Source organism: Carcharodon carcharias, chromosome 14, assembly GCF_017639515.1.
Source record: "Carcharodon carcharias isolate sCarCar2 chromosome 14, sCarCar2.pri, whole genome shotgun sequence".
NCBI classification, from domain to species: Eukaryota; Metazoa; Chordata; class Chondrichthyes; order Lamniformes; family Lamnidae; genus Carcharodon; species Carcharodon carcharias.
The window spans coordinates 32,334,995-32,352,244 of record NC_054480.1 but is presented as its reverse complement, the minus strand read 5'-3'; the positions used below and the strand labels follow the sequence as shown (position 1 = coordinate 32,352,244).

Below are 17,250 nucleotides of genomic sequence, written 5' to 3'. Positions count from 1 at the left end.
AGGTTGAAAACTAATTTCACCATCTGCTTGGATCAGATCTCACACTCTTAATGGTAGAGTAAGCTGCTCCTGGGAATTAAGATTCATGTACTGTACTCCACTCCCAAAGCACCAATGAATCCTTCATTGGCTGGAGGTTAGCTCATAAAATTAGATAGAAGGCTTTTCTAAATTATACAAAACATAAAATCTCTCCTGGAAACAGTTACATTGTACAGTGGTTATGATTCTCTATTCATTTATTTCAAATCCTTTCAATACTGAACCACCTTAGCCTTAGAATTCTTATATTTTTCTATATATAAACTATAAAAAATACATTTTTCTGCATTAAAGCTCAGCAATCATTAAGTAAAATGAGAAACGTACAGTACTACTAAGTTTTTCCCTTAATTTCAAAGACAAATAACTTTAGATTTTTGGGATAGAAATTTTATGCTGCAGTGTTTTTTAGCTTGATTCAGCTGGAAGAACCCTAGCCTACACATGAGAAGGTCATGGAGTCAAACCCTATTTCAGAACTACCATAGCTAAATAAGGATGCAAATCCTCCCGTGTTGAAAATTCTGTCTTTTAGACAAGGCATTAAACCAAGGAATTGTTTGTCTTTCTATCAGGTGGATGTTAAGGATTATTTGAAAAGCAGGGTGGTTTCCTCGTGTTCTATTCAATCTCAATCTACCAACAAATTAACTGGTTATTTATCCATTTGCTGTTTGCACGATCTATTCTGCACAGTTTGCACATTACAATCATTTTTTATTTCAAATCAATGATTATTATTGAAACACTATGGGTTGAAAGATCTTTTAAAATTCATTTTTACGGGATGTGGGCTTCACTGGCTAGGCTAGCATTTATTGCCCATCCCTAATTGCCCTTGAGAAAGTGGCGGTGAGCTGCCTTCTTGAACCGCTGCAGTCCATGTGGTGTAGGTACACCCTCAATGTTGTTAGGGAGGGAGTTCCATGATTTTGATCCAGCGAAAGTGAAGGAACGGCAATATATTTCCAAGTCAGCATGGTGAGTTACTTGGAGGGGAACCTCCAGGTGGTGGTGGTGTTCCCATTTATCTGCTGCCCTTGTCCTTCTAGATGATAGCGGTCGTGGGTTTGGAAGGCCCTGCCTAATAAACTTTGGTGAGTTTCTGCAGTGCACCTTGTAGACGGTACACACGGTTGCCACTGTACATCAGTGATTGAGGGACTGAATGTTTGTGGAAGGGGTGCCAATCAAGCAAGCTGCTTTGTCCTGGATAGTGTCAAGCTTCTTGAGTGTTGTTGGAGCTGCACTCATCCAGACAAGTGGAAAGTATTCCATCACTCCTGACTTGAGCCCTGTAGATGGTGGACAGGCTTTGGGGAGTCAGGAGGTGAATTACTTGCTGCAGGATTCCAAGCCTCTGACCTGCTCTTGCAGCCCCATTATTTATATGGCTATAAAAACAAAAAACTGCGGATGCTGGAAATCCAAAACAAAAACAGAATTACCTGAAAAAACTCAGCAGGTCTGGCAGCATCGGCGGAGAAGAAAAGAGTTGACGTTTCGAGTCCTCATGACCCTTCCACAGAACTGAGCGAATATAAGGAGAGGGGTGAAATATAAGCTGGTTTAAGGTGGCGGTTTTGGGGGCGGGGGGGTGGGGGGTGTTGTGTGATAGTTATATGGTATTTATATGGCTAGTCCAGTTCAGTTTATGGACAATGGTAATTCCAGGATGTTGAAAGTGGGGGATTCAGTGATGGTAATGCCATTGAATGTCAAAGGGCGATGGTTAGATTCTCTCTTCTTGGAGATGGTAATTGCCTGGCACTTGTGTGGTGCAAATGTTATTTGCTACTTGTCCAAATGCAGCAAAACCTGGATAATATCCAGGCTTGAGCTGACATGGATTGCTTCAGTATCTGAGGGGGTGCAGAACATTGTGCAATCATCAGCAAACATCCCCACTTCTGACCTTATGATAGAAAGAAGGTCATTGATGAAGCAGTTGAAGATAGTTGGGCCCAGCACACTACACTGAGGGATTCCTGCAGTGATGTCCTGGGACTGAGTTGATTGACCTCCACCAGCCATAACCATCGTCCTTTGTGCTAGGTATGACTCCAACCAGGGGAGAATTTTCCCCTTGATTCCCATTGACTCCAGTTTTGCTAGGGCTCCTTGATGCCACACTTGGTCAAAAGCTACCTTGGGTCAAGGGCAGTCGCTCTCCCTCACCTCTGGAGTTCAGTTCTTCTGTCCATGTCAGAACCAAGCCTGTAATGAGATAAGGAGCTGAATCGCCCTGGCAGAACCCAAACTGAGTGTCAGTGAGTGGGTATTGTTAAACAAGTGCTGCTTGATAGCACTGTTGATGACCCCTTCCATCACTTTACTAATGATTGAGAGTAGACTGATGGGGCAGTAATTGGCCAGGTTGGATTTGTCCTGCTTTTTGTGTACAGGACATACCTGGGCAATTTTCCACATTGGTGGGTAGATGCCAATGTTGTAGCTGTATTGGAACAACTTAGCTAGGGGCATGGCAAGTTCTGGAGCCCAAATCTTCAGTACTATTGCCAGAATGTTGTCAGGGCCCGTAGTCTTTGCAGTACCCAGTGCCTTCAGCCGTTTCCTTGATATCATGAGGAGTGAATCAAATTGACTGAAGACTGGCATCTGTGACTTTAGATGTTTATTGCACAGGAGGCCATTTGGCCCATTGTGTCCATGAAAGATCTGACTACATTAATCTCATTTTCCAGAGCTTGGCCCATAGCCCTGGAGGCTATGGCAATGCAAGTGAATATCCTTAAATGTTACAAGAGTTTCTGACTTAACCACCCTTTCAGGCAGTGAGTTCCAGACTCCCACCACCCTCTGGGTGAAAAAAATTTCTCCTCAACTCCCCTCTTACCATAAATCTATGCCCCCTGGTTATTGACCCCTCAACTAATGGAAAAAGTGCCTTCCTATCCACCCTATGACCCTCATAATCTTATACATCTCTATCAGGTCCCTCCTCAACCTTCACTGCTCCAAGGAAAACAACCCCAGCCTATCCAATCTTTCCTCATAGCTCAGACCCTCCAGCCCAGGCAGCATTCTGGTAATCTCCTCTGCACCCTCTCCAGGGCAATCACATCCTTCCTATAATGTGGTGACCAGAACTGCATGTATTACTCCAGTGGTGGCCTAAATAGCGTTTTATATAGTTCCAGCATAACCTCCCTGCTCTTGTATTTTTTGCCTCAGCTGATAAAGGCAAGTAGCCCTTGTGCCTTATTAACCACCTTATCGACCTGCCCTAGTACCTTCAGGGATCTGTGGATTTGCACACCAAGGTCCCTCTGATCTTCAGTACTTTATAGGGTCTTACCATTCATAGTGTAATCCCTTGCCTTGTTAGCCCTCCCCAAGTGCATTATGTCACACTTTTCTGGTTGAATTTCAATTGCCACTGCTCTGCCCACCTGACCAGTCCACTGATATCCTCCTACAATTTATGGCTATCCTCCTCACTATTTAATACCTTACCAATTTTCCTGTCATCTGCAAACTTCTTGATCATACCCCTTCCATTTAAGTCCAAATAATTTATGTGCACCACAAACAGCAAGGGTCCCAGCACCGAGCCCTGTGGAACCCCACTGGAAACACGCTTCCTGTCACAGAAACATCCCTCTACCATCACCTTCTGCTTCCTGCCTCTCAGCCAATTTTGGATCCAACATGCCACTTTGCCACGGATCCCATGGGCTCTTACTTTCTTGACCAGTCTGCCATGAGGGACCTTATCAAAAGCCTTGCTGAAGTCCACGTATACCACGTCAAATGCATTACCTTCATCAACACTCCTGGTTACCTCCTCAAAAGATACGATCAAATTTGTCAAACACGACCTTCCCTTAACAAATTCATGCTGACTATCCCAGATTAATCCGTGTCTCTCCAAATGCAGATATACTCTGTCCCTCAGAATTCTTTCTAGTAACTTCCCCATCACTGACGTTAGGCTGACTGGCCTGTAATTTCCTGGTCTATCCCTTCCTCCCTTTTTAATAATGGGACAATTTTAGCAATCCTCCAGTCCTCTAGCACTTCACCTGTGGCCAGAGATGATTTGAAATTTACTGCCAGGGCCCCTGATATGTCTTCCCTTGATTCCCTCAACAGCCTGGGATACATCTCATCCGGGCCTGCGGATTTATCCACTTTTTAAGCCGCTAATACCTCCTCTCTCTCTCTATGTTAATTTCCTCTAATATCTCTCAGTCCTCCACCCTGATGTCTATACCTGTGTTGTCCTTTTCCATTATTAAGACTGATGTAAAGTATTCATTGTGGACTGTACCCATGTCTTTCGGGTCCACACACAGATTACCTCTATGGTCCCTAACTGGCCCTACTCTTTCCCTAGTTATTCTCTTGCTCTTTATATATTTAAAAAACCCCTTTGAGTTTTCCTTCATTCTACCCATCAATGCTTTCTCATGCACTCTCTTAGCTTTCCTAATTTCCTTTTTAAGTTTTCCTACTCCTCTAGGGACTCTGCTGTATTGAGCCCTTGGTATCTGCCATAAGCTTCTCTTTTTTTTTAAACCTAACCTTTATGTCCCTTGACGTCCAGGGTTCTCCAAACTTGGTCCTCCACTTTGTCTTTACATATTTGTTCTGTACTCTCGTTATTTTCTCCTTGAATGTCTCCCACTGCTCTGACACGGTTTTACCTGCAAGTAGCTGCTGCCAGTGCAGCTGGGCCAAATTGTAGCTCATCTTAGTATAATTAACCTTTCCCCAATGATGCTGGGGACATCTGGAGGAGGCAGAGATGGATCATCCACTTGGTATTTCTCAGTGAAGGTTGTTGCGCCTACTTCAGCCTTATCTTTTGCTCTGATGTGCTGAGCTCTTCCATAATTAAAGATGGGGATATTTGCGGAGCCTCCTCCTCCTTTTAGTTGTTTAATTGTCCACCACATTCACAACTGGATGTGGCAGGACTGCAGAGCTTGGATCTGATCTGTTGGTTGTGGGATCGCTTAGCTCTATCAATTGCTGTTTATGTTGTTCGGCACACAAGTAGTCCTGTGCTCTAGCTTCACTAGGTTGACATCTCATTCTTAGATATGCCTGGTGCTGCTCCTGGCATGCCCTCCTGCACGTTTCATTGAACCAGGGTTGATCCCCGGCTTGGTGGCAATGCCTGGCCATGAGGTTATAGATTGTGGATGAGTACAATTCTGATGCTGCTGATGGCCCACAGCACCTCATGGATGCCCAGTCTTGAGCTGCCAGCTCTGTTCGAAACCTATCTCATTTAGCATGGTGGTGGTGCTGTACAACATGGGACTTCGTCTCCACAAGGATTGTGCAGTAGTTGCTCCTACCAATACTGTCAGCATGGGTTTATGAAAGGGAAATCATGCTTAACTAATCTACTGGAGTTTTTTGAGGATGTAACTAGTAGAATAGATAAGGGAGAACCTGTGGATGTGGTGTATTTTGATTCCAAGAAGGCTTTTGATAAGGTCCCACATAAGAGGCTGGTGGGCAAAATTAAAGCAAATGGGATTGGGGGCAATTTATTGGCATGGATTGAGATTTGGTTGACAGACCAGAAACAGAGTGGGAATAAATGGGTCTTTTTCTGGATGGGCAGGCGGTGACTAGTGGTCTACCGCAGGGATCAGTGCTTGGGCCCCAGCTATTCACGATATACATAAATGACTTGGATGAGGAAACCAAATGCAATATTTCTAAGTTTGCTGATGACACAAAACTGGGCGGGATTGTGGGGAGGATGCAAGGAGGCTACAGGGCAATTTAGACAAGTTGTGTGTATGGGCAAACACATGGCAGATACAGTATAACATGGATAGATGTGAAGTTATACGCTTCGGAATGAAAAACAGAAAGGCAGAGTATTATTTAAATGTTGATATATTGGGAAATGTGGATGTACAAAGGGATCTGGATGTCCTTGTACACCAGTCAATGAAAGCAAATAGGCAGGTGTGGCAAGCAATTAGGAAGGCAGATGGTATGTTGGCCTCCATTGCAGGAGGATTTGAGTTTAGAAGTAGGGATGTCTCACTGCAGTTATACAATGCCATGGTGAGACCACACCTGGAGTACTGTGTGCATTTTTGGTCTTCCTACCTAAGAAAGGATATACTTGCCATAGAGGGAGTGCAGCAAAGGTTCAGTAGGCTGATACTGGGGATGGCAGGACTGTCGTATGAGGAGAGATTGGTTCGACTGGACCTGTATTCACTAGAGTTTAGAAGAATGAGGGGATCTGATTGAAATGTATAAAATTCCAACAGGGCTAGGCACAGATGCATCTGCCCATGACATAGAAACTAGGAGCAGGAGGAAGCCATTTGGCCCTTCGAGCCTGCTCCACCATTCAATATGATCATAGCTGATCCTCTATCTCAGCACCATATTCCCGCTTTCTCTCCATACCTCTTGATGCCCCTAATATCCAAAAATGTATCAATTTCTATCTTGAATATACTCAGTGACCCAGCCTCAGTGGTAGAGAATTCCACAGGTTGACCACCCTCTGAGTGAAGAAATTTTTCCTCATCTCAGTCCTAAATGGCCTGCCCCATATCCTGAGACTGTGGCCCCTGTGCTTCCTGTAATGTTTCCTCCAAGTGCTGTTCAACATGGTTGAACAATGTGTGTGTGGAGGGGGGATGAGACTTCATGGGGGCCAGATTCAATGTTAAGAAGGGGGCTGCTGAGATAAGAGGCACAGTTGTAAGGCTTGTAAATATTCAGCTACAGCTATTTTATATGTTAGCACATGAAAGCACATTCTATGTATCTGCAATTTTTCAATTTCAGGTCAGTTTAAAAAAAATAAACAGAAGGCATTTCAGCAATGTGTTGTGGAACATCAGGGCCATGACATGACACAGGTCATGCACTGCATCTGGATCTATCTCAAACTTTGTAGACTCATCTTGCCACTGGACCAAGATAGGTCAAGACAAGAAAGTGAGATTGACTATCCCTCAATATAATCTAATTCATTTTTAAATCATGTTCAGGTAGATAAATCCTTAAATTATCAAGGGTAGGAGACCCAAAGGCTACCCTCTCCTGCTTTGGCTGACCCAAAGTTGTTTGCTGCCACATTCGAACAGTTACTTGTAGCCAGAGGTGAGAGCTGGTTGATGGTGAGAGCCAAAACGGGATGAACCACTGCAAAGTGTGCGGTAAGCCCACCTGTGAGAGGTGCTAACTCTCCCTTACACTCCAATGTCAGATAAACAGTCTGATAATTTATTAACAGTGGAAGAATCAAAAAGGGGTGGTCGAGAGGTAGAGCTCGGTATCATTAGCGTACAAGTGAAAACTAATGCTGTGCCTTTGGTGTTGCTAAGAGGCAACATATAGATGAGAAATAGGAGGAAGTCAAGGATAGATCCTTGGGGAGAGACACCAGAGGTAATGGTGTGGGAGCAAGCAAGAGAAGCATTGCAAATGATTCTTTGGCTATGATTAGAGAGATAAGAATGGAACCAGGTAAGAGTAGTCCCACCCAGCTGCATGACTATAGTGATGCATTGAGGAGAATGGTGTGATCAACCATTTCAAAGGCCACGGACAGGTCAAGAAGGGAAAGTTTACCTTTGCTATAATCACATAGTATGTATCCCCCCATAATTTTCAGTTTTTCTTTGTTTTTAATTATATCCTCAAAAGAGATTGCATCATATAACCCCTTATTATATCCAACGGGAGGCAGAGATGTAGTGCTTTTGCCACTGGACTGGTAATCCAGTGACCCAGCGTAAGGCTCTGGGTTTGAATCACATGCAAAGAGTAAATCCAGTGAATTGGGTGGATGAGACCATTCTAGGTGCAACGGCCTGGAAAGCAGTTCAGCAACGTGTTGTGAAACATACAGAGCAATGACACGACACAGAAGATGGCCTGGTAATGCACTGCATCTAGATCTATCTCCAATCATCTAGACTCATCTTGCCACTGGACCAAGATAGGTCACGACGAGAAAGTGAGGCTGATTCTCCCTCAATATAATCTAATTCATTTTTAAGTCATGTTCGTCAGCACTGGATGAGCAAAAATTTTTTCCTGTTAATTGTTGGAAGATTGAAGCCATTATTTTCGGTCCCTGCTCCAACCTCCATTCCCTAGCTACCGATTCCATCCCTCTCCCTGGGAACAGTCTTAGATTAAACCAGTCTGTTCACAACCATGGTTTCACATTTGACCCCAAGATCAGCTTTTGATCTCATATTTGTGCCATCACCAAGACTGCCTGTTTCCTCCTTGGTAACATAGCCTGACTTCCCCTGTCTCAGCTCCTCTGCTGCTGAAACCCGCATTCATGCTTTTGTTACTTCTACATTTGACTATTGCAATACACTCCTGGTCGGTCTTCCACATTCTACTCTCTGTAAACTTGAGGTCACCAAAATCCCTGCTGCTCGTGTCTTATCTTGCAGTATGCTCTGTTCACATATCACCCGTGTTTGTTGACCTACAATGGCTCCTGGTCAAGCAACATCTTGATTTTAAAATTCCCATCCTTGCCCCATTCCCTATTTCTGTAATCTCCAGCCCAGAACCCTTTGAGATATCTGCCATCTATTTCTGGCCTCTTGTGTATCCCCAATTTTAATTGCTCCACAATTGGTAGCCATGCCTTTATTTGCCTATACCCTAAGCTCTGGAATACTCTCCCTATACATCTCTGCCTTGCTTTCCTCCTTTAAAACGCTCCTTAAAACCTCTCTCTTTTGATCATCTGACCTAATACCTCCTTATGAGGCTCAGTGTTGTACTTTGTCTTATAATGTCCTGTGAGGTACCTTGAGGTGTTTCATTATGTTAAAGGTGCTATTATAAATATAAGTTGATACTGTTGTTGATAAACTCGCTCCAATGCATTAGCATGATTCACAGCATGGCTGTGCTTTTACTCTATCTTGTGTTGCTGCTGAGATAAGAGGCACAGTTGTAAGGCTTGTAAATGTTCAGCTACAGCTGTTTTATATGTTAGCACATGAAAGCACATTCCATATATCTGCAATTTTTCAATTTCAGGTCAGTTTGAGAAAAAAACAGTCCTGTGTGTCATGACTGAATTGCACCAGTGAGTAATACAACAGCTGCCTGTTGAGGGGAAAGCATTGGCCCATGGCTGAAGAATCATCCTGACCAATTCTCAGCAGAACAAAATTAATTAGGACATGCACGTCTATGCTAGAAACATTGTGCTTTCAAAAGCAGGAAAGGTGATGAGGATTTTAGTTACATAGAAAACTGTAACTAGCAAGATCATATCTAAAGAAAGGAATAAGATTCTTGGCACTGGAGGATAATTAGTTCATCACAGAACACTGGTTCATCCAAATAAGGGCAACATTAACGTGACCTATGGCAGGTTCCAGATCCTATGAGGTGGCTATTGAGACATACGCAGCCTAGGTTACTGAAGGGGAACCCACCTCCCCCACAGCCTTTGTCTACTATTTTGATGCCCTTCAGCAACTGATGTTGTATAAAATCAGAATGCCATTGTTAAAAAATGTAACATGAATAAAAACTCCCATTATTCCATTTAATATTCAGCGAATCTTCTATGAAGCTGCAGTACAATAATAAATCAAGTATTTAAAAAAAAGCATTGAAAGTTTTTGCCTCAACAAAAGCAATTTAAAAGCAAGCAAGAATTTAGTCTCTCAGTCTGATACAGTACAGAGTTGCAGTCTGATCCTTTGCAGTGTTCCTCTCAAATTCAAGTTGGTTCTGCTTACTTACACATTGAATTATCCCAATGTGCAGCAGGGAAAAACAACTTGGCCAAATCAAACTATCATAAAATTTGCACAGTCTTGGAAATACTTGCTTTTCAAGAAAATTTTAAGTCTCTTTTGAAATCATTCAGGAGGGTAGGCTTCCTGTGCTCTCCACGCACAATACAATTTTTTTTTAACAGTAACGTCAACCTGTATTTTTTTAGTGCTTATAATGTAGTAAAATGTCCCAATGCTCATAGGAGCATCATCAAACAAAATTTGATACTGAGTCACATCATAATATCAGGGCAGGTGACCAAAAGCTTAGTCAAAGAAGTAGGGTGTAAGGAATGTCTTAAAAGAGGAAAGGGAATTACAGAGGTGGAGAGGTTTAGGAAGGAAATTCCAGAGTTTTGGGCCCAGGCTGCTGATGGCATAGTTGCCAATAATGCAGCGATTAAAATTGTTAAGGCGCAAGAAGCCAGAATTGGAGAAGTGGTGTAGGGCTGGGGATGGTTACAGAGATAGGGAGGGAACGGGCCATGGAATGATTTGAAAACAGGGAACCAATTGAATGCAGTAAGCTCAGAATTAAGGTTGGACAGCAGAATTTTGGATAACCTTAAATTAATGGAGGCTGGAAGATGGGAGACCTAATCTCCTCTTTAAATCTTCTTTGATTTTCTTAAACTTGTTCCCACTTGATAGCTCGTTGATGAATGTAAATAACCTTATCCTATTTAACTTTTTGTATCGTTTCACAATTTTCAAGACATCTATCAGGTCAGCCCTCAGCCTTCTGAGCTCTGGTGGAAAAACACAAACTTCTCAAGTTTTTCTTGTTAACTATAATCCTATTATACAATGTGTTCAGGGAACTAGAGTACAAGAATTAAGAGGAATAGCTCACAGTTTGCTTAATGCAATTGGTAGAGAGAAACTTTTTAAAGGTATTTGGGGAAGTGGAGAAGGGTTTGAGGCATGGAGTTCCAGAGCGTGAAGTGGAGACGGTTGAAGGTTTGGTCAATCTTGGTGGGGTGAAGAGAAAGGAGATCAAGAGGGATCGCAAGGCTGAAGGAGGTGACAGATACTGGAGTGAGGCTATGGAGGGATTTGAAGATGTGGATAAGGATCTTAAATTAATTAGATTTTAAGACAGGAAGCCAATGCAGATCAATAAGGAGAGTAGCGACAGGCAAACAGGATTTAGTGTGGGACAGAAAGTGAATTTACAATGAATGGAGCATAGGAGGCTAGAAAGGAGGATATTTGAAGAATCAGATCCAGATATGATGGAAGTGTGGATCAGGGCGGCAGTGGGAGTGAATTGATTTTTCAATCTGAGTAGGTACCCAAGAGGGGTAGACTAGAGTGAATGACAAGAAAATTGAATTTCTGCCGGGGGCCAAAAATGATAGATTTGGTCATTCCATTGTTCATTTGCAGAAATTGTGACTCATCCCTGACTTGATAGCAGACAATTTCATAGCACAGAAGTGGCTATGGGGTTGAAGAAAATAGTGGAGCTGGGCATCATCAGTTTACATGTGAATTTTTGAGCAGGAATGAAACCAGGGAATTTTGAGAGAAATGGCCATAGAGCTGAGTAGAGAAGATGGCCATCTAGAAATTTGGGTGAGCCCATATTTAGATGTGTGGAGTCATAGGGGAAATCCTTGTGCTTGAATGAAGGCTCATTACCACAGAACCAGCAAGCTATGGAGAGTAACATGAATCCAAACAGTGAACCAAGATGGAAAATGCAGCCACTACAATGTCAGCAGCGACGCTTGGGTAAATAATTAAGGAGAACGGGAAGGGCTCGATCGTGAAGTTTGGATAACTGATTGTGAAAGGGAATAAACAGGTCAGGAGGTAGCAGTGGCTGGGGGTAGTAGCCATGATGAGATGGAAGGATACCAGCAGCGGCCTGTGCTCTTTGAATGTGAGGTTGGGAGAACTTCTACTGCCACTCTCAGCTTCACAGGTATATCGGTTTTAAGATCTGTCCGTCACAGCCCAACAGCCCTCTAAGAGCTGCCTATTAGTCTGCATGTAGACCTGGCTTTTCTGAGTGCGAGCAATGATGGGTCGAATGCCTGTTTCAGACCATAATGTCAGCACCGCATTTCCTGCTTGTAATGAGTGTGGGCTTCTTGCCTGCTTAGGATGTCTTTAGCACCTGAAAAATAAGTATTGTGGGGCAAGATGACAAGTTCAAGGGCCCTAGACAGTAAAAAATTGTTAGAAATGAAATGATTGTTGAAGAGAACAGAAGGGTTGAGAACAGGCATGTATTAGACAATGCATGCTATACATAATAACATAAGAAATAGGGGCAGGAGTGGGCCATTTGGCTCCTCCAAGCCTGCTCTGCAACACAATCATTTTACTCAACTCCACTTTGCTGACCGCTCCCCATATCCCTTGATTCCCTGAATCTACCGATCTCAGTCTCAAATATATTCAACAATAGAACATCCCTAACTCTCTGAGTAAAGAATTCCAAAGATTCACAATCCCCCGAGTGAAGAAATTTCTTTCATCTCAGTCTGAAATAATCAACGCCTTATCCTGATGCTGTGTCTCTGTGTTCTAGATTTCCCGGCCAGGGGGAACAACCTCTCAGTGTCTATCCTATCAAGGCCCTTCAGAATCTTGCATATTTCAATGCGATCACCTCTCATTCTTCTAAACTTCAGAAAGTATAGGCCCAATTTACTCATCCTTGTGTCATAGGGCAACCCTCTCATCCCAGGAACCAATCTAGTTAATCTTTGCTGCACTGCCTCCAATGTATGTATCCTCTCTTTGACATGGAGACCAAAACTACACACAGTACTCCAAGTGTGGTCTCAGAACAATTATGGCAAGACTTCCTTATTTTTGTACTCCAGTTCCCTCGCAACAAAAGCCAACACCATTGCCTTCCTAATTGCTTGCTGTACCACCATGCTAGCTTTCTGTGTTCCTTGTATGAGTAACTTAAGTCTTCCTGAGCATCAACATTTGAAAGCTTTATGCCTTTCAAAAAATTCTGCTTTTCAAATCTTACTACCAAAGTGAATAACCTCACAATTCCCTACGTTATATTCCACTCACTTATCTATATCTCGTTGCAGCTTCGTTGTATCCTTCTCACAGCTTGCATTTTTGCCTGGCATTGTATCATTAGCAAACTCAGATACATTACTCTTGGTCTCTTCATCTAAGTCATTAATATAGATTGCAAATAGCTGAGGCCCCACACTGATCCTTGTAGCACTTCACTAGTTAGTTTGCTAACTTGAAAATAACCTGATTATCCCTACAAAAACAGAATTACCTGGAAAAACTCAGCAGGTCTGGCAGCATCGGCGGAGAAGAAAAGAGTTGACGTTTCGAGTCCTCATGACCCTTCGACAGAACTTGAGTTCGAGTCCAGGAAAGAGCTGCAGGAAAGTTCTTCGCCGATGCTGCCAGACCTGCTGAGTTTTTCCAGGTAATTCTGTTTTTGTTTTGGATTTCCAGCATCCGCAGTTTTTTTGTTTTTATCTCTGATTATCCCTACACTCTGCTTCTTGTCCATTAGCCAATCTTCCATCCATGCTAATAAATTACTCCTGACTCCTTGAGCCTTTATCTTGCAAATTAACCTTTTGTGTTTCATCTTACCAAATACCTTTTGGAAATCCAAGTACACTATGTCTACTGACTTCCCTTTATCTACCCTACTGGTTACATCTTCAAAACACTAATAAATTTATTAAACACGATTTCCCTTTCTAAACCCATGTTGACTTTGATCATGCTATGATTTTCTAACTGCATAGTTAAGACTCCCTTAATAATGGATTCCAGCATTTTCCTGCCGACTGACAGCACGCTAACTGGCCCATTGTTTCCTGTCTTTGCTCCACCTCCTTTCTTGAATAGTGGTGTTACATTTGCTAACTTCCAATCTGCTGGGACTGTTGCATATTCAGGGAATTTTGGAAAATTATAACCAGTGCATCCGCTATCGCTGCAGATATGCTCTTTAAGAACCCTAGGAGTGTAAGGCATCAGGTCCTAGGAGTACAAAAGCTAAGAGACTTAGATAGAAAGTAGATTTGAAAGGTAAGAGCTAATTAAGAACAATACAGACTAGTATCTTAACGAGAACAAAATTGGGTTCAGGCTTTATTCACCAATAAAGTGAAATTATTTTTAGAAAGCAATCACAAACAACATTCATTTCAGTGACTCATTCTTCACATAAAAACATTTCGACAAGGACATTTTTGAATAAGTAAATTGGATACATTAGTGAAATAGATAATTTTAATGTTCCTGCACCTCTAGGAGTTGGTACAATAGGCCAGCACTTGAGTGAATATTTCTGCAGCACTTCAGTATATTTAAGTGAGGCAGTGCTGCTTCACCCAACATAAATATTCACTGATTGCAAAGTGTAATCAACAGAAAATTAAACAATTGACTAATTGTCATGTCACTGACAAGGAGTGTGGGCCTGTGTGCTCTGCATGTAATTAACCCAGTCACCAAGACATGGTTTACATCTGTGATGATGTTTGTGAATTAGCAAAATGTGGTAGCAGGTCTCAGAATAACCACTAAATGCATTATTGTGCTATTATCCTACTGTTTTACATCAATAGATAGCGGCTTCAAGAGCTCATTGATAACAAAATAAGTAATATAAATTGACAGTTGGGTCCTGGGCCTTGAAAGTCAGATCTGGGAAAGTTGATAACAACTTAGCAGTTAGGTCCAGAATCTGAGGTAATATAATTTAGGAATATGGTCTGGGACCTGGCATAATGAGCATCTTGCCAGGACATCAAAGGGCCCCAATAAAAAGCTAATATTTCACCAACTTCAGCTCCCAACGAAGTCGAGAGACATTGTTTGAAGGTAATCGATCTGCTGCACAATCGATTACTTGTACCTGGAAGGGTTTTAGGGCCTTTCCTGGGGCATCTTTGGGACCCATGCCAGCTCTCAGCTGGCTCCTCTAAAGGGGACAATGGATGGAATTCCCAGAATCTGTCTCAAACAAAACCCTTGTTATGGGATTGAAGATACGTCCATGCCCCTTCTGTCAGAATTTCTCCTAAGCGCACAAATGAGGCAGAAATTTGATTATTGTCTGGGCCACAATCAGACGTCTTCCCCATTTAAACAGTTAGAATTTTGAAGTCAGTGTCATTATTTGTTAGAGAATGTTCATTTGCAGCTTTTAAATTAAAAAATTCTTGTCACTAATCCAATGTTTGAGTTACAGGATAGGTTGTTATCTCAGGTTCCATACAGCCTCAAAATAATTCTCTGATTTATCCAAAATCCAACGCATACATCCCAGGAACTGCTTCTGTCTGACTGCTGTCGATGTAATAACTTTGTGGGACAAATTGCTAGGTCAGCTGCCTGAAAGGAATATATCTGCTTTGGCTGCAAAACTGTATCCATTGGGCCTTGCCTTGGAGGTTTACTAACTGGTTTTGACCACACACATGACCTGTATGTCACTGGCATTTATTCTGTGTAGATTATTCCTGGTTGGTTAGTCATGCATGTTCCCTGGGAATTTCAACAAGGGCAACTTCTCTATAATCAGACACAACAACTTCTGCCAGTTGAGTTGAGGGAAATCGAGACTAACTTTAGATATACTGAGGTCTTGCTGAGTGATCATTGAGGTGTTCACATAGGACAGTCTATCTGCCAAGTTGTTTCGCACGATCTAAGGTAACTGCAAATACTCAGGTGTGTCTCCAAATGACTTTGTGGGACCATGGAAAGATGCTCATGGTGACAAAAAGAAAATACTGATATCTAGAGAATCAAAGGGCATAGGAGGCCATTTGGCTCATTGTGCCTGTACTAGCTCTTTTAAAGAGCTATCTAATTAAGCCCAGCTCCCTGCTTTTCCTACAAAATTTATCTTCCTAAGTATATATCAAATTCCCTTTTGAAAATTACTATGGAATTTGCTCCTATGCAATTCGAACCAGATCATAACCAGTTGTTGCATAAAAAGAATTCTTATCAATTCTCCCCTGCCCTTTTTGCCAATTATTTTAAATCTGCACATTCTAGTTACCAACCCTTCTGAAATCAAAGGCTCTAATGAAAGATCATTGACCTGAAGCATTAATCTGGATTTTCATCCTCCAGGTGGGCAGGGGGAGTTGAGGAAAATTCCCAGCTTGGTTTGCCTGAGTCGGGAGTAAGTGCCTACAAAGGCAGGATCTTCATTGCTGGGGGGCAGGTGCTGGCTGGAGTCGGGCCAGCTGACCCAGGAAGAAGTGTGGAGGCAGCCACAGGGGCTGCCAGGTGCTGAAGCAGCTGTTAAAAAGGCCCACGTTGGGTGCTGTGGGACTTTGTCCCAGCTAAAATAAAAACACCAAGGCCCTCCATCCCTCCCACCCCTTAAGCCTCCAAACACTCCCCATGCCTCATGCATGCCACCTTATGCTCCCTACCCATCCCCCAAGACCCCACATGCTCCAATGCCAAGATCTGCCCTTCCATCCACCCCCTTTGCTCTTCATGCCCCCTATGCCAAGCTCTGGCACTTCCATTTCCATGGGTCCACTGTAGACTTTATAGACCCAACAGACCCTATAACGTAAAGTGGTATGTGCAGAAAAAACCTGGAAAAAAAGTCAATCATTGAGTAGTTTCTCCTAAGTACAAGATAATAAATGTTAATCATCCAGGCCCTTTGAAGTTTCAAAAACCACAAACCCTTCAAACCGCTTAACTTGTGTAAACAAACATTGTGAAATTAACCCAGAGATTAGAGAACCTGAGCTGTCAATCAAACAATGTTTCCTCTGGGGAGCAGGTGTACCAGCTGGGCTCTCAGCCAAGTATGAGGCTTGGCTGAAAGCCCAGGAAGCTATTAAAATAGGAGAACACCTGCTCCCCATTAGAGACGTTGCTTGATTGACAGCTCAGGCTCTCTGATCTCTGGGTTAATTTCATAATGTTTGTTTATACAAGTTAAGCAGTTGCAAGGGCTTGTGATGTTTAAAAGTTCAAATGCTTGGCCTAAATAGCCAAGTGTTTATGGTACTGGGCTTGCAACCCCAAGATCAATAGTTCAAGTCTCACAATGGCAAACTATGAAACAATGTAACTTCATCTGAATAGGAACAGATGGAAATGTGTTTGTACTCGAAAGAGTTACTGGGCTTGTAACCCCAAGATCAAGAGTTCAAATCTCACCATGGCAAATTATGAAACAATGTAATTTCATCTGAATAGGAACAGATGGAAACGTGTTTGTACTCGAAAGAATTAAAAGTTCAAATGGCCTGGATGATTGACACTTTTATTAGCTTGCACTTAGGAGAAACGTCTCAATGAATGACTTTTTCTCAAGGTTTTTTTTGTACATGCCACTTTACACTAGTCAGTGGGGATGGAAGTGCCAGAGCTTGGCTTGGGAACATAAGGGGCCATAGCGGATGGATGCGAGGGCACAATTTCGCAT

The 17,250-nt window shown here is 42.6% G+C and overlaps 1 protein-coding gene across 3 annotated transcripts in view; it reads right to left on the bottom strand.

Moving 5' to 3' along the window:
• Positions 1-17,250, bottom strand: part of nol4lb (nucleolar protein 4-like b) — a 340,275-nt gene that overhangs the window by 27,006 nt on the left and 296,019 nt on the right. Inside the window, exon 11 of one of the 3 annotated variants that reach the window (XM_041205281.1) lies at positions 11,890-11,949. The exons of the other annotated variants lie outside the window; for them this stretch is intronic. Coding sequence (XP_041061215.1) covers positions 11,932-11,949 — 18 coding nt within the window. The 3' untranslated portion in view covers positions 11,890-11,931. Of the gene's footprint in view, positions 1-11,889; positions 11,950-17,250 lie in introns of those variants that run through there. 3 annotated transcript variants of the gene reach the window in all.